Below are 23,176 nucleotides of genomic sequence, written 5' to 3' on the forward strand. Positions count from 1 at the left end.
GCAATTATTCAATTAAAAAATAAAGTGACATAAAAAAATGTTATGGTCTGTGCCCCCTCCCCACCATCATATATTGAAGCCCTAACATAACAAATGATGGTATTTGGGCTTCCAAGGTGGCACAGTGGTAAAGAATCTGCCTACCAATGCAGGAGACTAGGGTTTGATCCCTGGGTCAGGAAAATCTCCTGAAGGAAGAAATGGCAACCCATTCCAGTATTCTTCCTGGGAAAATCCCAGGGACAGAGGAGCCTGGCAGGCTATAGTCCATGGGGTTGCAGAGTCAGACACAACTGAGCAACTGAGCCCACATATAAAAATAAGTGATGTTATTTGGAGATGGGGGCTTGGGGAGGTAGATTTAGATGAGGTCATGAGGGTGGGACCCTCATGATGGCATTAGTGCCTTTATCAGAAGAAACACCAGAGAACTTAGATCTCTTTCTCCACCCTGTGAGGACACAGCCAGAAGGCAGCTGTCTATAAGCTAGGAAGAGAGTTCTCACCAGAAGAACTTGACTTGATCTTGGACTTCCAGCCTTCAGAACTATGAGAAATAAACTTTGGTTGTTTAAGGCACCTAAGCTGTTCCAATTAACAAAGTACAAAATCTAGACATGCAACAATTTCCAAGATGATACTATTAAACGATCAAAGCAAGGTGGAGAGCAATGCTAAAGTTGTGTAAAAAGAGAGAAGATGTATTTACATTTCAGCTCATTTACCCACAGAATGGCTCTGCAAGTTTCCCAAGTGTATATATCCAGGAGTGGGAACTGGTGCTTTTTGAATTTTGTAGAATGTGAGCAAGTAAATAACTCTTCTGCTATCACACCATCATCAAACAACTGAGCAATGGGGTGGGGTGGCTCAGGTTGCCCTGGAAGATCACAGGAGCCTGGGGATACTGGAACCAGGTAGGAAATCAGAATCAGTTCTCAAAGTGCACTGGCATGTGACCCCAGGCTTGAGTGTTTATGTTCCAGGAAATAGGTTGGTTTTCTCAGTGCTTACAGCGTACAGGGACGGTGTGAGTGTAGCCCACGGGAACTCAGGTCCCCTGGCTGGTCAGTGCCCCTCACCCCCACCCCTACACACTACATACTTTTCAGCTGCCTGCAGTTCCGCTGTGTCCCGGCAAGTGATGTACCACAATCTGAACCCGAAGCCCCAGGCCCTTTCCCCAAACCCACCCTGCCCCTCTCCAGCCTGCCTCTCCACAGTGAGGTTAGGAATGTGCCTGGGGACAGCTGGGAGCCTGAGACAGCTGGGAACTGTGGTCAGGACACCTGAAACCTTTCATGGCCACAGCCGGGGCCCTAATATCACCCCTGGCTGAAAATGCAGACCCTTGAACAAAGGAGTGTTGGTCTGGGCTTAAGAGACCTCTTGGAACCGGAACGGTGATGCCTAACCTCCTTGGCTAATATCCTGGCTCAGAAAATAGGACAAAATACTCAGTTCCTGGATTCTCCTCATCTGTCAAATGGGAGTGAGAAAACCTGCCTTACTAGATTGTAGGAAAGGTGAGAAAAAGGCATGTCCCAGGCCTAGAATACTATGGGAGTAACTGTGCTTAGGCAATCAGTTACCTCTGACTCTTTAATCCCACGGACCGCAGCCCGCCAGGTTCCTCTGTCCATGGGGATTCTCCAAGCAAGAATACTGGAGTGGGTTGCCATGCCCTCCTCCAGGGTATCTTCCCAACCCAGGGATCTAACCCAGGTCTCCCACATTGCAGGCAGATTCTTTACAGCTGAGCCACCAAGGGTAAAATCAACTGTTATTACTCTTATTATTCAATTATATTTTTATTCTTTTATGAAGGATCTGATACCACTTTCCAAAAAAATCTTGTTTCACAGAGGGACAGGCTGAGTCTCCTGGAGTCAAGTTTTGGGGTGCTCCATCTTTGGCCTCTCCTCTAAAAGTGAACACTTGTCCTTGACTCCTTTCTTCCCCACACCCAATTCCTCAATAATTCTGTCCAATCCCTCCCAAGTCTGTGGAGAATCCATACCGTCCCAGTCCTTGTCATCACTCCCCTAGGCAGTTACCATCACCCAGTTCTCCTGGTTTCACCCTCTACAGAGAGCAGAGGTAGGTGCAAATACCTGAGCCTGATTAAGTCCTTCCTCTGCCTAGAAGCTTCCAGGAGTACTACTTCACTCAGAGCAGAAGTTTCTCCCCTGGGTCCATAAGGCTTTGCCCTACCTGCCCCATTATTTTCCTGTCTTTGTTTCTTGTCTGCCTCTCCATCCTTGCGCCAATGGCACTAAGATCTTTGCTTCTGAGAGAACACACAGGCATATTCTAGCCTTAGGACCTCTGCACCTGCTGCTCCCCCGTTCTGAAATGCTCTTCCTTTGGAAGGTCCCGGGACAGGGAATTCCCCAGCAGGCCACAGTTAGGACTCCCTGCTTCCACTGCAGGGGTTGTGGGCTCATTCCAGATTAGGGAACTAAGACCCCCACATGCCAAAATAAAAGCTCCCAGGATAATCATCACCTCAGCCCACATCACATGTCACCACCTCTTCAAAAAGGCATCACCTGACCACCATCGCATCACTGTGTTGTCACCGGAATCATCTCCACACTTCTTCACTCCGTTATCATCTCTGAGTCCGACACAAGAACATCAATTCCACAAAAGCAGGGATTTTTGTCTGTTTTGTTCATTGCTGTGGAGTTTAGCGTCAATAAAATATATTTTCCTAGGTCTTTTCTGCCTCCACCATCTTCATCTTTGGCTGCTTTTTCCTATAAATTCCTTTATTTAAAAAGAAAGTCTGCAAAAGAGCTCTTAGGGAGGGCAATGGCGGTCAAAGGGCGTCAGTCTGTAGCTGGCGGGGTTACCAGGGTCCCGGCGACCGTGGGTGCACCAGGGCAGCCGGTGGAACAGCTGGTCTCTAACCCGTCCCGCTGGGGAGAGGAGCGCTCGGAGCGGCTGGAGCTGCCATCCAGGCCGGGAGGTAGCCAGCGATGCAGGTCGCCCGAAGCCCCAGGGGCGCTCCCCGACTGCCGGGAGGCACCTGCGTCTCGGCAGCAGCGGCCCCGGTTGCAGCAGACGAGGCGCAGGAGCCCGTGACGCAGGTCGCGGTTGGTCAACGTGTAGATGATGGGGTTCAGGAGCGAGTTGGCCATGGCCAGGCCCAGGAAGGGGTCCGCTTGTAGGAGCACAGGGCAGGTGCGCGCCGGGCACGCCACGTCCAGCAAGAGCAGCAGGAAGAGGGGGCCCCAACAAGCCACGAAGGCCACGAGCACCACGCTGAGCGTGCGCAACAGCGCCAAGGAGCGCGGCGTGTGGCGCGCGCGCACCGAGGAGCCCTCGCCAGTCCCGGGGTGCGCCCGGAGGCGCCGCGCCTTGGCGCGCACCTGGCAGTATATCCGCGCGTAGAGCGAGCAGATGGCTGCCAGAATGCCGAGGAAGGCGAGCACGCAGAAGAGCACGTAGGCCTTCGCGTAGAGCGGCAGGACCGTGGAGCAGGCCTCCAGACGGCCCAGACAATTCCAGCCGAGCGCTGGCAGTAGTCCGAGGAGCAGAGACAAGCCCCACGCGGCGGCCGCCAGCGCCAACGTGCGCCCCCGACGGGCGGCGGGCGCGGGTCCCCGACGCTCCATGGTGAGGAGGCGCTCGAGTGCAATGGCCAAAAGGCTCAGCACGGACGCGGAGAGCGCCACGAAGACGCCGCCTTCACGGGCGAACCAGAGCGCGGGCGACAGACGTAGCGTGAGCGGCCCGGACAGCAGGATGTTGGCGGCATAGGCGGCGCCGGCCAGCAGGTCGGACAGCGTGAGGCTGCCCAGAAGCAGGAACATGGGCGCATGGAAGCGCGGGTGGCGTCCGAGCACGATCAGCACGGCTAAGTTCTCCAACACGATGAGCGCGCACACGGCCAGGCACACGACGGCATCTGCACGCAGTCCCGCGCCAGGCTGGTAGCGCGCACCGCGGAGCTTGCCGGTGTAGTTGTAATGCTGGACGATGACCTCGCTCACCGGCGCGGGCCGCAGCAGCCCCGGCTCCATGGGCCGCCCGCCCCAAGGCTGCGGAGAGGTGGGAGCAATGTCAGGCCTCATGTGCACCATCCCCGGCGGCCTGCGAAGGCAGGCATAAGCGGCCCCTGACCTGGGAAGGGGTTCTAACCCCCTACTCCCTACCCTACACGCACGCCCAGAGGGAATTTGGGATAGAAGGGGGGTGTCCATGGAGACAGGCCGACACAAGGAGACAAATCATATCACGAGGGGACAGGGTAACAGAGTCCCACATGAGAGGGACACTAATAATCCATACACAGGCACAGATATCCACAGCCATCTTAGTCAAAAACAGAAACAGACACACAGAGAACGGGACAAATACAGTGACGCATTGACAAGGACATGTGCATAGATAGTCACAAACGAGGGCAAAATGCGCAGTTACACCCTCTCAGGGAACCATGAAAGTACGTTCAGGTCTTCCCTGCTGGTCCAGTGGATAAGAATCCACCGCCTGCCTGTGCAGGAGACAAGGGTTCAATCCCTGGTCCGGGAGGATCCCACAGGCCGCAGAGCAACTGAGCCTGTGCGCCACAGCTATTGAGCCGCCGCACCGCAACTACTGAAAACCGAGCGCCCTAGAGCCCGTGTTCTGCAACAGAAGAACCCGCGCAAGAAGTCCGCGCTGGGCAACTAGAGAGTAGTCCCCACTGGGTGCAAGTAGTGAAAAGCTCACGCAACAACAAAGACCCAGCACAGCCAAAAATAAATAAAAAGTTTCTAAAAAAGCACAAAAATAAAATTTTTAAAAAAGGAAGTACATTCACACACGGACACTGAAAGATATATACAAATTCCCCCACACACAGACAGGATCTTATGCCTAGTCTCACAGGCCACAATTTCACAACCTCCACCCACCCCCTGGGACCCAGAACCCCACAATCTACACGCCTCGCTGCATAGAGGTTTTTTCCCTGCGAACTCCCCCCTTCATTCGCTGCAAAACCCCAGTGAGAAGGCAAAGAAAACTCCACCCATTTTTCAGGGCCAGAGCCTGAGGGCAGCAGACGGAATTCACCTCTCATAGACTCTTTCGGGACATACACGTCATTAAAGTATAATAATACCTCCTAACTGTGACTTCGCGCTAACATACCCTGGGCAGTCTCCCCTTAACCCCAGTTTACAGACGAGGAAACTGAGGCTCAGACGAAGTACCTCGCAAAGAAGCAGACACAAAGATTTTCATGCTCCACACAAACACATCCACGCAGAAACTGAGACACAGTCACGGAAGTCCCACTGAACAGACGAGAAAAAAAGGGCCTGGGGAGGGGAACGGATTTAATTGGACAGGGCAGAAACAAATGGCTCCCAGATGGCTTGAGCTGCACACAGGGAACCAGGCGCAAATACAGACTCACAGCAAGTCACGGACTCAGCCATGCTGGGGTGAAGGGGACACCAAATACACGCAGATGAGGGTCACCCCAGGGTCACACTCGCTGCTCTGGGGACACTGCGCAATGGTTCGCAGCCTGTGTACCTCCCACCTCTCCTCCTTTTGCCTGGAGACAAGAGTGAGGTAGCGAAACTTGCAGTGGTGTGGCTGGTAAAGGACTAGGCGGGGGGATTCCGGGTGCCTTCCACTCCCGTCCCGGGTCCCCGCACCCAGTCCCGAAATCTCAGGTTTTCCCCTTCCAAGAGACTTCGGGAAAGGCCCGAGAAATCCAAGCCAAGGGGACAAGGGTGGTGGCCAGGGCAACCCCCACCCCCAGGCCGGGACGAGCCCCGCGCGCGAAAGGACCCAGTGGTGGACACTCACCCCTGCGCCCAGGTAGTGCGCGCTCGACAGTCGCGCGGCCGGGAGCGGAGAGAGCGGCCCCTGTTCGGGAGGCGGGGCTGGGGGCAGGCGAGGGGGCGGCCCCTAAGGCAGAGCGCTGGAGATCGCCAGCAGTTGCCCCCTCCTCCTCTTGGGGTACGGGCTGCCAGCCCGCGGCTGCCAGCGCGTGTCTGCCAGCCTGTACCACCCGCCGCGGCAACGGAACGCGCCCTCGGCGCCGACTGGCACTGGTCAGCCCTCGGCTCCCCGCTCCTGGCCCAGGCGGCCCTCCCAGGGATGCTCCGTCGCGGTGGGAGGATCCGGAGACACGAGCAGGGGGAGGGTTCTTCACCCCGGGCGGCCGCAACCTGAGTTTCTTTCCCCCCGTCCCCCCAACACCTAATAGAGGGGTTCCCTCTGTACTCTGGGCACTGATCCCTCCCCTTTTCCCACCTACCTTCTGATTGAACACCCTGGGCTGCACCCCAAGGACGTCCAGGCGGCGGAGGAACCCCCGCAACCCGGATTAAGAAGGGTCTTTAGCAGCCGTAGCCTCAATTCCCCTCCCCCCCAACAGATAGAGCCGTCGGCTTCCGGGCGCAGGCCCCACCTCCTTATCCCTCTCCCATCCCGAGTTTGGGGCGGGTGGGGGAGGGGCAGGCGCGGTCAAGATGCTGGTGGGAATCTTCTCCTCCCCAGATAAGAAGAATCTGGCTCGTAAGTCCCCCTGGTTGTCCCGCTTCCCCCACCCCGTATCTCTTGCCCTTATCACTCTCGACAAAGTGATTTACTCGGTTATCAGGTTTCTGGGCTGTGTCCCCACCAGACAGTCAACCCCACCGTAGCAGAGATTTGTGTCTGCTCTGGGCACTGCCTGGACACAAGCCCGTGCCCAATAAGCAGCCACGGAGTGAGTGAGTGAATGAATGAATGTCTCCCTCACTTTCTCCCTGTGTGTCTCCCTTCTGATTTCTCGGGGTCTCTCCGTCTTTGTTTCTCCCCGTCTCTGTGTGTGTGTCTCTCTCTCAGTCGCTTCTTTGTCTTTCTCTGTCTGTGTCTCTCCCACGCCTCTCCCAGGCCTCAGCTCCTCCAATGGGCCAGTCCCAGCTGGCCCCGCACCCGCCACCCCCACTTCCCAGGAGCTTCCACGCTGGGAAGCTCCCTCCGATCAGAGGCCACAGCCGGGAAGTGGGGGCTGGGGCCTGGCTGCTGCGACCTTCGCTAGGACTGTGCCCTTTGCACCGGCTGCCTCAGGTTCTGCCGGTCTCGGCCTCCGGTGGGGTGAGGGCGGCCCAGAGAGGATCAGCGGATAGATCAGATGGGTCAGATGGGAGAGAGGGGGAGAGAGACCCCTTGGGGCACCCAGGCTAGGTTGCATCCTCTTGTCGCCTCTTAGGGATCCCAGTGGCTCCAAATAGAACCACTCTTCCCTGCTCCTTCCCTGGTGGGTCAGACGGTAAAGCGTCTGCCTGCAACGCTGGAAACCTGGGTTGGGAAGATCCCCTGGGGAAGGAAATGGCAACCCACTCCAGTACTCTTGCCTGGAAAATCCCATGGATGGAGGAGCCTGGTAGGTGCAGTCCATGGGGTCGCTGAGAGTCAGCAGGACTGAGTGACTTCTCTCCTCTTTGTCTGCTCCAACAGATCAGGCACTGGGGCAGTGCAGCCAGGGAAGCCAGAGTTGGGGGGCGTCGAGATGGTTGTTGGGTGGGGTGAGTGTGGTGAGATTTGAATGCTGGAGCCCCCAGACTCCCCCACAAAGCCATCGAGGATGAGCCCTGAAGATTCTCCAAAGTGTCAGGGCCATGTGCTTGATAAATGACCCCCTTCTGCAAAGGGGAAGCCACACCCTAGGGTGGGAATGTGGCTGCTTCTCACCTCCCAAGTGGCAATCTCACCTCCCACGGGCCCTATATACAGTGGAGGGGGGCTTCCGGCCCCCGGTCCCCGGCCCAGCACCCCCAACTTGTGCCACTTCATGCATGAGATCCCACAAGATCACAGCCTTCTTCTGTCCAGATGGTCCCATGGCTCCCTATGTGGCTCAGAGTAAAAGTCCAAATTCAAAAAATACCAGGCCTTCAAAGCCCACAAGGCCTGGCACAGTCTCTCCCTCTTTTATCTCCGTTCTTCCCATTCCAGCCCCACTGTCTCCCCTCAACACACACACCAGTTCCTCACACTCTTCAAGACCTTGGGACTTGGCGATCAGCGTGCCCGGAACACCCTGCCCCCAGCCTTTCCCAGGCGGTTGCTTCCTCAGAGAGGCCTTCCGGTCTGTGTCCACCTCCTCCCCAATCTCACACTGCAGTTGGTACCGTCTGAAATGACCTTCATTATTTACTGATTCATGTGGTACATCGTATGTCTCTGCCCTGGACTCCCAGCTCCAGGAAGGCAGGGGCCCTGTCTGTTCTTCTGCCCAGTCATTGAGTAAAGATTAAGAGCTTGGAGTCTGGAGCCAGGCTCAGTTACTTTGTAATCTAGGACTCCAGACAAATGACACTCTCCTTGGAGCCTTGGTGGCCTCTTTTGTAAAATGGATGGTGACAGTTTCCACTCTGAGAGATGCCCTTGAGGAAGAAGGGATGGAATGGAGCTTCAAGACACAGGTGAGTGTTCAATAAATGTTGGCTAGGGTACTAGTGGGAAAGAACCTATCTGTCAATGCAGGTAGACTTAAGAGATGTGAGTTCGATCCCTGGGTAGGAAAGATCCCCTGGAGGAAGTCATGGCAACCTACTCCAGTATTCTTTGCCTGGAGAATCCCATGGACAGAGGAGCCTGGTGGGCTGCAGTCCACAGTCGGACACAACTGAAGCGACTCGGCACGCACGCACAGGCGCTACTGGGCACCACTGTATCCCCGAGGAGGAATTAGAAGGGGTTCAGCTCAGGCCCCACCCGCCCCACGTACCACCACCAGCCCAGCCCGCCCCACCCTTTGCCCCCCACCCATGCCTGGTCTCTTCCCAGGGAAGGGCACCCCTGCCACAGCCTGCCCGCCTGATGCATGCCTGGGCTGGCACACCTGCCTGGCAAGTTCTGCTGCCAGGGCCATCACCCACAGGGGCTGCTCCACCCAATCTGTACCCATTCTTCCTGAGCTGTAGCCTCGGCTCTAAAAGAGCAAAATGCCTCCACAGCCCCCTCACACCTCTGCCCATCCAGAGAGGCAGAGGGCTGCAGTAAGACTTCCCATTCCCCCACCTCTCTCTATCTCCCACCTACCAGTTCTGAGGCTTGAATGTGGCTGCAGGGAGCTGCAAGCTGACAACTTTCCCACGACCAAAGACCAGAGCAGTCATGTTTCCGCGAGGAGGGGAGGGGGTGGTGTCTCAAACTGTAGGTCAGAGAGCCAACTCTGCCTCACAACTATAAGATTTGCTTGCCTGGCTCCAAGGTTTCCCATTCAAATGTCTGTCTGAACTGTATAGAAACACTGTACTCGGGTGAGTGAGTCTGCGTCTCGCAAGGGTAGAGCTTAATTTGGGAATAGCTATGTACTAGCATTGAACAAATAAGTACATAGATTGTAGATACTGACAACCACTTTTCATACTGTTGGAGAGGAAGTTGCAAATAAGCAATGTGGTGCTAGATGGGGTTATCATTATGAAATGTTTAATAGTTAGAGATGAACCTATTTGCAAAGTGGAAATAGAGACACAGAGGCAGAGAACAAACATACAGATGCCAAGGCAGGGGAAGGGTGGGTGGGATGAATTGGGAGATTGAGACTGACATATATACACTACTGATACTGTGTATAAATGGATAACTAATGAGGGCCTACTGTATATAGCACAGGGAACTCTGCTTAATGCTCTGTGGTGACCTCAATGGGAAGGAAATCCAAAAAGGAGTAGATAGATACATAGAGCTGATTCACTTTGCTGTACAGCAGAAATGAACACAATATTGTAATGCAGCTATACTCCAATAAAAAAATTTTTTTAATAAATATAGGTTTGAGTGTATACAGATTTCCTAGCTCTGTCTGCCTTGTGTCCAGAAGCAATGACACCCTAGAAGCAATGAGAACACTCAGCATCCAGATCTGGTTTCTAAATACCATTTTCCAGTAGGAGGAACCAGGACTCCTTGGAGAAATGACTGCTTCTAGGATTAGGGCAGAGAAAATACACAAGGACACTGGAGCATCTTCTAGAGCCAGAAGTGGAAAAATAAAAAAGGAAAAAGGACAGGAGCCAGCCTGAAAAGAACTCCTGCTGGCCAAAGCTGGAACAATTTGAACAAACTAGACAGCATTAGAATTGAATTATAACCCGAAGAATAAATAACCACAAGTCCAAACTGATTTAAATACACGAGTGAGTCTATTTTAAGATGAGGGAGAAGGAACAACTCTTTCTGACAGAAAAATTCCAATTAAGAAAAGTATAATGAGGGGCTTCCTTGGTGGTCCAGTGGTTAGAACAAACAGCTTCCATTGCAGGGCTCATAGTTTCAATCCTTAGTCAGGAAAGTAAGATCCCACAAGCTGTGGGATGCAGCAAAAAAAAAAAACAAACCAACCACTATGCACTTTGGGTGATAATGATGTGTTCATGGGTCATGTAGATTCACCAGTGGTTCAAAATACGCTACTATTGTGTGGGATGTCCATAGAGGGAGAGGACTAGGGTGGGAGGGCTGGGTGTATATGGGAGATCTCTGTACTTTCTGCTCAATTTTGCTGTGAAACTAAAACTGCTATTAAAAAAAATTATTAATCAAGAAAAGGAGGGGGATAAATTAGGAGTTTGGGATTAATATATACACACTGCTGCTACTGCTAAGTCGCTTCAGTCGTGTCCGACTCTGTGCGACCCCATAGACGGCAGCCCACCAGGCTCCCCTGTCCCTGGGATTCTCCAGGCAAGAACATTGGAGTGGGTTGCCATTTCCTTCTCCAATGCATGAAAGTGAAAAGTGAAAGGGAAGTCGCTCAGTCGTGTCCGACCCTTCAAGACCCCATGGACTGCAGCCTACCAGGCTCCTCCATCCATGGGATTCTCCAGGCAAGAGTACTGGAGTGGGGTGCCATCGATTTCTCTGATATACACACTACTATAGATAAAATAGATAATCAACAAGGACCTACTGTATAGCACAGGAAATTCTACTCAATATTCTGTAATAGCCTGTATGGGAAGAGAATCTGAAAAAGAATGGATATAACTGAATCACTTTGCTATACACCTGAAACTAACACAACATTATAAATCAGCTATGAAAGTGAAATGTTAGTTGCTCAGTTCTCTGTGATTCTTTGTGACCCCATGGACTGTAGCCCCCCAGGCTCCTCTGTCCATGGAATTCTCCAGGCAAGAATACTGGAGTTCATAGCCATTCCCTTCTCCAGGAGACCTTCCTCACCCAGGGATTGAACCCAGATCTCCCTCATTGCAGGCAGATCCTTCACAGTCTGAACCACCAAGGAAGCCCAAATCAGCTATACTTCAATATAAAATAATTTATTTTTTTTTCAATAAAAATAATTTAAAAAAAATACAGAAAAAGCATTTGCCTGAGAAATCCTTGGGTGGATATATGCCCCCAGTTCACTCTGCTGGGTGGCTTTGGGTATTTCTATTGCCAGCCTGGCCTCCGAAGGTATTTGAACTTGAAATGCCTGACTGTGCTGTCAGGAGCACAGTTTTGTTTTTTTTTTTTTTTAATGTTTATATCCTTATTTATTTGCTGGGCCAAGTCTTAGTCGAGGCATGCGGGATCTAGTTCCCTGACCAGGGGTCCAACCCAGGTCCCCTGCACTGAGAGCCTGGAGCCTTAGCCACTGAACCACCAGGGAAGTCCCTTCGTTTCGTTTTTTTTTCTTTCGTTTCGTTTTATGACTGAATAGTACTATTGTCTGAATGTCCTTATTGAAGTTTTTTTTTTGTTTTTTTACCAAAGTTTATTCTTAAATGTACAGTAGGTTCTAAGACAACACTTCATTCTAGCTATAGGTGGCAACAGATATTATGGCAGGGAATCCAGATTTTTAAACAGGAATGGAAATAAGGGTCTTCATTGCCTCAGACACAAGGAACAGCTTGCTGCTGCTGCTGCTGCTGCTAAGTCACTTCAGTTGTGTCCGACTCTGTGAGACCCCATAGATGGCAGCCCACCAGGCTCCCCTGTCCCTGGGATTCTCCAGGCAAGAACACTGGAGTGGGTTGCCATTTCCTTCTCCAATGCATGAAAGTGAAAAGTGAAAGGGAAGTCGCTCAGTCGTGTCTGACCCTTTGAGACCCTATGGACTGCAGCCCACCAGACTTCTCCGTCCATGGGATTCTCCAGGCAAGAGTATTGGAGTGGGGTGCCATTGCCTTCTCCGAAGGAACAGCTTACTGTTTGCCAAATTTCTTAATTCCACCCCTGGCCAGAGGGCCTTTCCCCGAGGCCTTTGCTTGTAGCTCCTCCAGTTTCTTCTGCTCCTCCTCCTGTTTCTGCTTGAATGTCTTATCTCCCTCCTCCGTTCCTTGGCTTGCTTCCTGGGCTGCTTCAGGGGCTGCTTCTTGCCACCTTTACGACCCAATATGGTGCCTGCTGCTCCTTCCCCAGACCCTGCCATCGGAAGTGCTAAAGATTTTTAAAGGCTCTGAGGAGAGTCTTTGAGTTGGGAGGAGGAAAGGAGGAGAAGGCAGCTTCGTAGGGATGGGGTAGGGGGGAAATAACCTCGTCCCCAGGTGCTGGGCACAAACTGGGCAGAGCCATGCTTTTCTCACCTGCTCACTTCGGACCTTGTGAGCTGCCCAGGGGAAAATCTGACCTCACCCTCCCACACATGTGTCCCCAGTTACTGCTAGGATTAAACCCAGGCCGAGGGAAGGGAAGATCCCCTGGAGGAGGAAATGGCAACCTGCTCCAGTATTCTTGCCTGGGAAATCCCTTGGACAGAGGAGCCTGGCTGGCCAGAGTCCACGTGGTCTTAAAGAGTTGGATATGACTGGCTGACTAAACAACAAGGGCTCCAAAAGCTGTAGGTGTGGACGGGGGAACTGAGTCCCCTGGAGGCAGAGGGGGCAGGGGCACCCCTCCATGCATCCCTCACTTCCAAATGAGCCTTGAAACTTGGAATCAGAACCTTCTCTCTCTCTCCTCCTCTCTCTCTCTCTCTCTCTCTCTTCCCCTTCACGCTTAGACATTCATTTCACAAACTAGATTTGGAGGGGAAGGGAAAGAAGAGCTGGGCAGAAGGATTGAGTCAGCATATGCAAAAATCTGGAGGCTGGAGAGAATGTGTACCTAAAAGAAATAGAAATCAGGTCAGCAGGGCAGAATTGTGGCAAAAGGGGAGGAAAGAGCAGGGGTGGGGGGTGAAGCTGGGGGCGGGACAAGGGAGGGTCTGTGGACCTCAAATATCAGGACTCTGCTGTCGGATCATCATTTTGCTGTGTGACTTGCTTAACCTCTCTGACCTCAGTCTCCTCGTCTGTAAAATGAAGTCGTGAAAGTCTTTTCGTTCTCACAGTGATCTTGTGATACGAGCACCCTTATTGGTGTAAAGAGCTAACACATTGCCCAAACCCGGAGCTTAACCACTTGATAAATGTCAGACAATATTTATTTTTAACAACTTTATTGAGATATAATTCACATACCACACAATTCACCCATTTAAAGTATGTGATTCTGGGGAGTTCCCTGGTGGTCCAACAGTTAAGACTCAGTGCTTTCACTGGAGGGGACCTGGGTTCAATCCCTGGTCAGGGAACTAGATCCCACATACTGCAACTAAGATGCTGGATGCCTCAACTAAGACCCTGTATGTGTGTGGGTGTTAGTCACTCAGTGTGTGTGTGTGTGTGTGTGTGTGTGTGTGTTAGTCATTCAGTGTGTCCGACTCTTTGCAACCCCATAGATTACAGCCCTCCAGGCTCCTCTGTCCATGGGATTCTGCAGGCAAGAATACTGGAGTGAGTGTGGTTTCCCTCCTCCAGGGGATCTTCCCAACCCAGAGATCTAATCCAAGGGTCTCCTGCATTGAAGGCAGATTCTTTACCCTCTGAGCCACCAGGGAAGTCCATGCAGCCATATATATAAATAGTTAAAAAAAAAAATCTGGGGGGAAAAAAAGATATATATGTATGTATAACTGAATCACTTTTCTGTACATCTGAAGCCAACCCAACATTGTAAATAAACTATACTTCAATCTAAAAAGAGAAAAAAGAAAGCTCAAGCAAACCAGGCCATTGGCACCTGGCCCTTGCCCTCCTCCCCACCCCTCATCATACCGTGGTCTATCTTAGAATCTTCAAATCTGGCAACTGTTCCTCATGATCAGAGAAGCAAAACTTGGGGTCAGACAGACGTGGGTTGGAATTCTGCCTCTAGTGATCAGCAGATGGATTCATTCGAGCCTCAGTTTCCTTATCAGTAAATAGGAATCCTAATTATTCCCTCTCTCACAGGGTTCAATTAGATAGGTCATGTCAACTCTTTTTTTTTTAACTTGGCTACACCAGGTCCCAGTTGCAGCAAGTGGGATCTTTAGTTGTGACATGTGGGATCTAGTTCCCCATCACTGTTGTTCAGTCACTGAGTTGTGTCCAGCTCTTTGTGACCCCATGAACTGCGGTACTCCAGGCTTCCCTGTCCCTCACTGTCTCCTGGAGTTTGCTCAAACTCATGTCCATTGAGTCAATGATGCCTTCTAAACATCTCATCCTCTGCCACCCCCTTCTCCTCTTGCCTTCAGTCTTTCCCAGAATCAGTGTCTTTTCCAGTGAGTCGACTCTTCCCATCAGGTGGCCAAAGTACTGGAGCTTCAGCTTCTGCATCAGTCCCTCCAGTGAATATGCAAGGTTAATTTCATTTAGGATTGACTGGTTTGATCTTTTTGCAATTTAAGGAACGCTATAGCACCACAATTTGAAAGAATCAATCTTTCAACACCTAGCCTTCCTTACGGTCCAACTCTCACATCCATTCCTGACTACTGGAAAAAAAACATAGCTTGGGCTATATGGATCTTTGTCGGCAAAATGTCGCTATTTTTTAATATGCTGTCTAGGTTTGTCATAAGTTTGTCCTTCTTTCAAGGAGCAAGCATCTTTTAATTTCATGGCTGCATCACCGTACATAGTGATTCTGGAGCCCAAGAAAATAAAATCTGTCACTGTTTCCACTTTTCCCCATCTATTTGCCATGAAGTGATGGGACCAGATGCCATGATCTTAGTTTTTTGACTGTTGAGTTTTTAAGCCAGCTTTTTAACTCTCCTCTTTCTAGTTCCCTGGCCAGGGAATGAAACCTGGGGTCCCTGCATTAAGAGCTCTGAGTCTTAGCCACTGGACCACCAGCAAAGCCCCTCATGTCAACTCTGTAGTGCAGTTCCTGGCACGGAGTAGGGGCTGTATTTATCAGGATTTGTTTAGCTGAAAGTTCCAGAAAAAAAATTAAGTCCAACTCAAAAACAACTCAAACAAGCATGGAGGCTGTGGTTAGGAATGAACTGACTCCTGTAGCTGAAAATCTGGGGATCTGGGAGTTGAGTTAACTTCAGGCATGGCTGGATCAAGAAGCCCTGGTCGCACCAGGAATGCAACTCTCTCTTGACTCAGCTGAGCTTTGATCTCATCAAGCTCCCCTTTGGGTGGCAGAGATTCTTCTTGGTGCTACAGATTCATTATTCCCACTCAGTAGCAACTTGGAAAGAGATATCCAATTGCTCTAGGGTTCCACCAGAAGTCCCAGTACTGAATCTCATGGGCCTTTCTAGGATCACATGTCATAACTTAACCAATCTCCTACCTCGGGGTTTGCGGTGGGGGTGGGTGGGTGAGGACGGACTACTCTGATTGGTCAGGCTGGAAAATGTGGGCAGGGTCAACTCAGTTTGATCTGAGCCTGTTCATGTGGGCCGTTAGGAGTCCCCAAATCTTGCTAGGTTGTTTTTCAGGAATATGAGATGGGAAGGTCATGGAACAACAGAAAAGGCAGAAGTTAAATTCTGGGAGTTCAGTTTAGGGCCAGTTGAGTTTGAGATGCCTCCCAGCCATCAGGTGGAATCACTGAGTCATCAATTGAATATGAGACATGCATTCATCTGTCTTGGTGGCTCAAGTTGTTTTTATTGATTTTATGGAAATATAATTTCCTTTCGAAGGATACCCTTAAGAAGTGTAATTATTATGATATATAATTTCTCCACTGGAGTTGATTTCCTTTTTTTTCTTTGGTTCTCTTTCTTAGAAGTTCTAGCAATTTATCTCAATTCAGCTTTCCAAATGATAAAATTTATCCAATAATCTAGAGGTGAATGTGTGCCTGCTAAGTCCCTTCAGTGATGTCCAACTCTCTGTGACCGTATGGACAGTAGTCCTCCTACCCCCAGGCTTCTCTGCCCATGGGGTTCTCCAGGCGAAAATACTGGAGTGGGTTGCCGTGCTCTTCTCCAGGGAATCTTCCTGACTCAGGGACTGAATCCATGTCTCTTATGTCACCTACATTAGCAGGCAGGTTCTTTATCTTTAGTGCCACCTGGGAAGCCTAATATAGACGTAGCATTCTGTTTTCCTCCTGGCTTCTTTTTGTTGGGGATTTCTTCCTGTCAGGATCCTAGGAATTCTCTTAATTTTTTAATTGTTTTTTTTTTTCCCAGTTAATTTATTTTTGCTTGTATTGGGTCTTAGTTGCTCCTTGAAGGATGTTTGTTTCCCAGCATGGGCTCCAGAGTGCTTAGACTGAGTAGTAGGTGCTTGGACTTAGTTGCCTCAAGGCAGGTGGGATCTTAGTTCCCCCACAAGGGATGGAACCTGAGTCCCCTGCATTGGAAGGTAGATTCTTAACCACTGGATCACCAGGAAAACCCCCTAGGAATTCTCTTTATCCCTTTCCTAAGTCAGAATTCTTTCCTCCCTCTCTTGTCTTCTCTTTGTCTTTGTTCACGCTTCCATTGTTGTGGACTGCTGCAGCCATGCTGTGCTCAGTCGTATCTGACTCTTTGCGACCCCATGGACTGTAGCCCACCAGGCTCCTCTCTCCATGGGGATTTTCTAGGCAAGAATACTGGAGCGGGTTACCATTTCCTCCTCCAGGAGACCTTCCCCACCCAGGGGTCAAACCCGAGTCTTCTGAATCTCCTGCATTGACAAGCGGATTCTTTACCACTGAGTCACCTGGAAAGCCCTTTGTGGAGTTCATCCCACAGTAAATTTCCAAAAACATAAGGGCACGAGAGAGAACATTTTTGAGCCCTTCCATGTTTTGGAATGCGCCTTTACTTGCGCTTCATGTTTGATTGACATTTTGGCTCTAGATAGTAATCTAGATGAAATATGGTTTTCTGTCAGAATTTTGAATCCATGTCCCCATTGTCAAAGTCTGTATAGTCAAAACTGGGGTTTTTCCAATAGTCATGTATGGATATGAGAGTTGGACTATAAAGAAGGCTGAGTGCCAAAGAATTGATGTTTTTGAATTGTGGTGCTGGAGAAGACTCTTGAGAGTCTCTTGGACAGCAAGGAGATCAAACCAGTCAACCGTGAAGGAAATCAACCCTGAATATTCATTGGAAGGGCTGATGCTGAAGCTCCAATACTTTAGCCACCTGATACAAAGAGCCGACTCATTGGAAAAGACCCTGATGCTAGGAAAGATTGAGGGCAAGAGGAGAAGGGGAGGACAGAGGATGAGATGGTTGAATGGCATCACCGACTTAATGGACATGAGTTTGAGCAAACTCTGGGCGATAGTGAAGGACAGGAAAGCCTGGTGTGCTGAAGTTTATGGGATTGCTAAGAGTCGGACACGACTTAATGACTGGACAACAGCAACCCATTGTCTCTTTGTTTCTGGTGCCTTTGAATGCGTTGTTTGTTCTACCAAGAACGCACTTCCTTCCTCTCTTCTTATTTATTCATTTGGCTGTGCTGAGTCTTCATTGCTGCGTGTGGGCTTTCTCTAGTTGAGGCAGGTGGGAGCTGCTCTCTAGTTGTGGGGCTTCTCTTGCTGCTGAGCACCAGCTCCCGGGCCCGTGAGCTTCAGTAGTTGCAGCACGTGGGTTCTAGTGGGTGGGCTCGGTAGTGTTGGTGCATGGCCTTAGTTACTCTGCAGCATTGTGGGATCTTAATTCCCGGACCAGGGATTGAACCCGTGTCCCCTGCATTGGCAGGCAGATTCTTATCCACTGGACCAGTCCTTCTCTCTCTTTCCAATTCCCACCATCTTTTAGCTCCTATGATAAACAATTTTAGAGATCACTCTCTTTTGAATGAAAAACAACTTCAATTCGGTGACTCTCTTGACTATTTCTGGCTATTGAAATGTGAGTGGAAATGACACTTCACTTCTGTATGTCAGTCACTTCTGAGGAGGCGTGAAAAAGCCCACACAAGCTTCTCCAGTCTCTCTCTCGTCCTTCCACAGCAACTGAGACAGTGATTTCTTCCTGATGGTGCAGCTGCAAGATGGTGGATATCTGGTCAGCCTGGACCCCAGCACGGCTGTGTGGAGCTAAGCCCCTGCAGCTCATGCAGAATGAGTAATACGAGGGAGAAGTAAACTTTGGTTGAGTTGAACCACTGAACTTTGGACTTGTTTGTTACTGCAGGGAGACTTGACCTTTTCTGACTAACGTCAGCCTCTTCTGACTAATAAGCTTCCTCAGAAGTCCTCCTGAATCACAACCCCTGAACTACACTATTTCCCACCATTGCAAGCTTTCATTTTCCTATGTGACCCATATTGTAATCATTAACTGTAATGTGTAATGAATTCAATATCTATCTCCTGGGACTTCCCTTGTAGTCCAGTGGCTAAGACTCTCCATTCCCAAATCAGGGGGCTGGGGTTCAATCCCTGGTCAGGAAATTAGATCCCACATGCTGCAACTACATCTCAGTACAGAAAAAAAGAAAGAAAATAAAGAAAACATCTCTCTCCTTTATCTCACCTCCAGAACCCCAAGAGGAGACAAAGATGTTTTTGTTCCTGTTAATACCTAGCAGAGCTTGACACACAATAAATGTCAGGATATACTTGTGCTTTTTTTGGTTTTTGTTTTCATAGCATTGTTTTAATTTTTATTTTAATTGAAATTTTTATTGATGTAGAGTTGGTTTACAATGTTGTGTTAGTTTCAGGAGTATAGCAAAATGATTCAGTTATATGTCTATATATGTATGGGCACAGATGATCAGTTGTGTGTATATGTATTCTTTTTTAGATGTTTTTCCATCATAGGTTATTACAAGACATTGCATATAGTTCCCTGTCCTCTTCAATAGGTCCTTGTTGGTTGTGCTCAGTAGCTCAGTCATGTATGACTCTTTGTGATCCCGTGGACTGTAGCCCACCAAGCTCATCTGTCCATGGGATCTTCCCAACTCAGAGATTGAACCTGGGTCTCCTGTGTCTCCTGCATTGGCAGGTGGACTCTTAGCCACTAGCACCACCTGGGAAGCCCCATTTTATTTATAGTAGTGTGTATATTTTAATCCCAAACTCCTAATCTGTCCCTCCCCCCAGGATACATTCGTTGAATGAAAGAAGAGTTTAGCATTCTTTCAGCCAAAAAGGGGAGAAGGCAATAGCACCCCACTCCAGTACACTTGCCTGGAAAATCCCATGGATGGAGGAGCCTGGTGGGCTGCAGTCCATGGGGTCCCTAGGAGTCAGAAACGACTGAGGGACTTCACTTGCACTTTTCACTTTCATGCATTGGAGAAGGAAATGGCAGCCCACTCCAGTGTTCTCGCCTGGAGAATCCCAGGGACTGGGGAGCCTGGTGGGCTGCCGTCTGTGGGGTCGCACAGAGTCGGACACGACTGAAGTGACTTAGCAGCAGCAGCAGCAGCCAAAAAGGCAGCTGTAAACAGAGAGCTTCCCTAGTGGCTCAGATGATAAAGAATCTGCCTGCAGTGCAGGAGATGCAGGATCTATCCTTGGCTTGGGAAGATCCCCTGGAGAAGGAAATGGCAACCCACTCCAGCATTCTTGCCTGGAAAATTCCATGGACAGAGGAGCCAGTCAGGGTACAGTCCATGGGGTCACAGTGTCAGACATGACTAACACATATATACAAACAGGGTTCATTTCTAAAACATTCTGTCCTGCAAATCTCATGTGTAATATAAGCATGAAAGACAGAACAGGTGGCTCCAACAAGGCAAGGAAGTTTGATGAGGAAAATGACCTCTCATGAGAAAGCGTCTTTGCACGTATTTGTGTTTCTTTCAAGAGTGTGTAATTTAGTCAGCTCAGCCTTGGGGGGAGTTATTGCAGAAAAGGGCATGAGAACTGGGTGGAGAGACACAGAAACATTCCAGAAACATTCCTAGAATTGCTGAGGAACCCAGGATGAAATTCATGCGCTGAAGCCAAAATACAGTCCCCAGAAGACAAGCCTACCTCATTGGATTCCACTCAAATGCAGTTTTGTTCCTGTGTCCTAACGTTACCATAGTGATTTGTTCTTTCAGCTTTATTGGGGTGTCACTGACATACAAAAAACTACCGCACTTTTTTTTTAATTTCATTTTTTGTCCGCATTGGGTCTTCATTACTGTGAATCGCCTTTCTCTAGTAGCTCGGGCTTTTCGTTTCAATGGCTTCTCTTGTTGCAGAGCACACGCTCTGGGGCGTGTGGGCTTTAGTAGCTATGGCTCGCCGCGCGGGCTCTAGAGAGCAGGCGCAGTAATTGTGGGGCAGCAGCTTTAGGAGCTCCGAGCGGTCTTCTCGGACCGAGGATTGAACCCGTGTCCCCGGCACTGACAGGCGGATTCTCATCCACTGTACCACGAGGGAAATCCTCTTCTTTCTTTTTCTTAATTGAAGTGCAGTTGATTTAAAATATTAGTTTCAGATGTACAACATAGTGATTCAGTATTTTTGTAGAATACTCCATTTAAAGTCGTTATAGAAGGACTTCCCTGGTGGTCCAGCGGTTAAGAATCCACCTGCCAGTGCAGGGGACAGGAGTTCAATCCCTGGTCAAGGAAGATTCCACATGCCTGGGAGCAACTAACCTCATGTGCCAAGATTACTGAAGCCCATGAGCCCTCGAGCCTGTGCTCCACAACAGGAGAACCCGCTGCAAGGAGAAGCCGGCACACTGCAACTAGAGAGTAGCCCTCACTTGCTGCAATTATGGAAAAGCCCACGCAGCAATGAAAACCCAGTGCAACCAAAAATAAATAGGCATACAAAGTCGTTGCAGGGAATTCCCTGATGGTCCAGTGGTTAGGACTCCATGCTTCCACTGCAGCAGGCATGGGTTCAGTCATTCGTTGGGGAATTACTACACAAGCCACGTGGTGTGGCCAAAACATTTCTTTTAAAAAGTCATTCTAAAATATTGGCTATCTTCCCTGCATTGTACAGTGTATCCTTGTAGCTTATTTATTTTATAAGAGTAGTTTATACCTCTTAATCCCCATGTGTATGCTGCCCCTCCCTCCTTCCCCAGCCCACTGGCAAGCACTGGTTCGTTCTCTATATCTGTGAGTTTGTTTCTGTTTTGTTATATTCATTTATCTGCATGGCTTTTTTAGATCCCACCTATAACTTTTTGCTTTGTCTGTCTGATTTATTTCACTAAATCCTGATACCCTTCAGGTCTATCCATGTAGTTGCAAATAGCAGAATTTCATTCTTTGCCAGGGATGTTCTTGAAAGAGTAATGGAATTAGGACCACTGTGATTCTTGTCTTCATGGAGCTTCTGCTCTCATGGGAGACGCTAGGATTAATAAGCAATGACACAGTTGATTGTAATGATGTAAGGTGGCTCAGCAGTGAAAAAATCTGCCTGGAATGCAGCTGCCTGCAATGCAGGAGACACAAGTTCAACTCCTGGGTCAGGAAGATCCCCTGGAGAAGGAAATGGAAACCCACTCTAGTATTCTTGCCTGGGAAATCCCCTAGATAGAGGAGCCTGGCAGTCGCGGGGTCACAAAGAGTCGGACACGACTTAGCAGCTGAAACCATCACCACAATAATTCATTTGTGTTAGGAGGAGCCTGAGAATAAAGAGAGCCTGGCCCAAGCTGGAGGTCAGGGCAGATCTCTAAGAGCAGGCGATGGGCAAGCCAAGACCTGGTGAAGAGAAGGAATAAACAGGCTGCATTGGTTTCCTAAGTATGCTATTCCCACGGACCGTGTGTCTTGAGACAGAAGTAGATTCTCCCACAGGGCTGGAAGTTGGAGGTGCAAAGTCAGAGTTATCAGCAGGGCTAAGCTCTCTCTGAAGGCTTGAGGGGAGAATCATTCTGTATCCTGTCCTAGCTTCTGGTGGTTACTGGTCTTCTTTGGTTTGCATGCAAGTGCATCACCCGAATCTTGGCTTCTGTTCACATGACCTCCTTCCTCTGTGTCTGTCTGCATCTCTGTCTTCTTCTTCTTATAAAGACAGCAGTCATATTGGACTCAGGACCTGCTCTAGTTCAGTATGATCTCGTCTTAATTAATTACACCTGCAAAGACTATTTCCAAATAAGGTCCCAACCATAAGTACCTGGGGTTTGGATTTCAACACATCTTTTTTGGAGAAACAATAGAGCCCACAAGACAGGCTGGCCTGTGACAGTCACTGTTAGTTGGAATCTGAGGCAGTGGCCCCCAGGTGGATCCAGACAAGCCTGGGGTGGCCTAGTGGGGGTGCCTGGCATCTGGTTTGCTTAAAGTAGTGGGACCTTTGCTTAAACTAGGAGGGAAAAGAGGAGAAGGGGTTCAAAGAGCAGAGTAGCTCCTAACTGGCTCTGTTAGAACATCTCAATTCCGACTGGCCATATCTCAAGTTCTCCATGGCCACAGGCAGCTGGTGGCTACTGTCTGAAGGTACAGACGGGGGCCTTTCCCTGGTGGTCCAGTGGTTAAGAATCCACTTGCCAATGCAGGGGACACAGGTTCGCTCCCTGGTCTGGGAAGATCCCACATGTTGTGGGCAACTAAGCCCGAGTGCTCCAACTGCTGAGCCTGAGCGCCACAGATACTGAAGCTCACGCATCCTAGAGCCTCTGCTCTACACCAAGAGAAGCCACTGTCGTGAGAAGACCGCTCACTGCAACTAGAGAGTAGCCCCCACCTGCTGCAACTAGAGAAAGCCCGCACACAGCAACAAAGGCCCAGCACAGCCAAAAAATTAATAAATAAAAAATTTTTTAAAAGAGTAGTCAGCACCTTTGAAGATACAGCCTGGGTGCCAACCCTATACCAGGTGGTCCACCCTGACACAGGCAGAGGTTGTCTGGGGACACAGAGGAAAGAACCCAGGGTTCCAACTGTATCTGATATGTCCCCTGTCATTACCTGGGCTGTAGTTACATTTTCCGCACAAATACAGTAGCCACTAGCTGCATGTGGGCATGGAGAACTTGAAATATGGCCAGTCTAATTGAGATGTTCTGTGGTTG

At 49.8% G+C, this 23,176-nt stretch overlaps 2 protein-coding genes and 1 pseudogene across 5 annotated transcripts in view; 1 reads left to right on the forward strand and 2 right to left on the reverse strand.

The window, feature by feature from the left end:
* On the reverse strand, window positions 1,791-9,399 carry S1PR5 (sphingosine-1-phosphate receptor 5). 4 transcript variants are annotated; one of them, XM_018051061.1, is made up of 2 exons: window positions 9,043-9,399; window positions 1,791-4,049 (listed from the first exon to the last, which is right to left on the reverse strand). In XM_018051061.1, exon 2 carries the CDS (start codon window positions 4,029-4,031, stop codon window positions 2,835-2,837), a length of 1,197 nt encoding a protein of 398 aa, XP_017906550.1. In that variant the 5' UTR covers window positions 4,032-4,049; window positions 9,043-9,399; the 3' UTR covers window positions 1,791-2,834. The 4 variants fall into 4 exon arrangements, with proteins under 4 accessions (XP_017906550.1, XP_017906549.1, XP_017906548.1 ...); XM_018051060.1 differs by lacking the exon at window positions 9,043-9,399 and adding an exon at window positions 6,269-6,441; XM_018051059.1 differs by lacking the exon at window positions 9,043-9,399 and adding an exon at window positions 5,815-6,228.
* The window catches only part of ATG4D (autophagy related 4D cysteine peptidase), a 33,110-nt gene continuing 18,121 nt past the window's right edge, over window positions 8,188-23,176 (forward strand). Inside the window, exon 1 of the mRNA XM_018051058.1 lies at window positions 8,188-8,423. Coding sequence (XP_017906547.1) covers window positions 8,405-8,423 — 19 coding nt within the window. The 5' untranslated portion in view covers window positions 8,188-8,404. The remainder of the gene's footprint in view (window positions 8,424-23,176) is intronic.
* On the reverse strand, window positions 12,165-12,624 carry LOC108636399 (annotated as a pseudogene).

Source organism: Capra hircus, chromosome 7 (assembly GCF_001704415.2).
Source record: "Capra hircus breed San Clemente chromosome 7, ASM170441v1, whole genome shotgun sequence".
Taxonomy (NCBI): Eukaryota; Metazoa; Chordata; class Mammalia; order Artiodactyla; family Bovidae; genus Capra; species Capra hircus.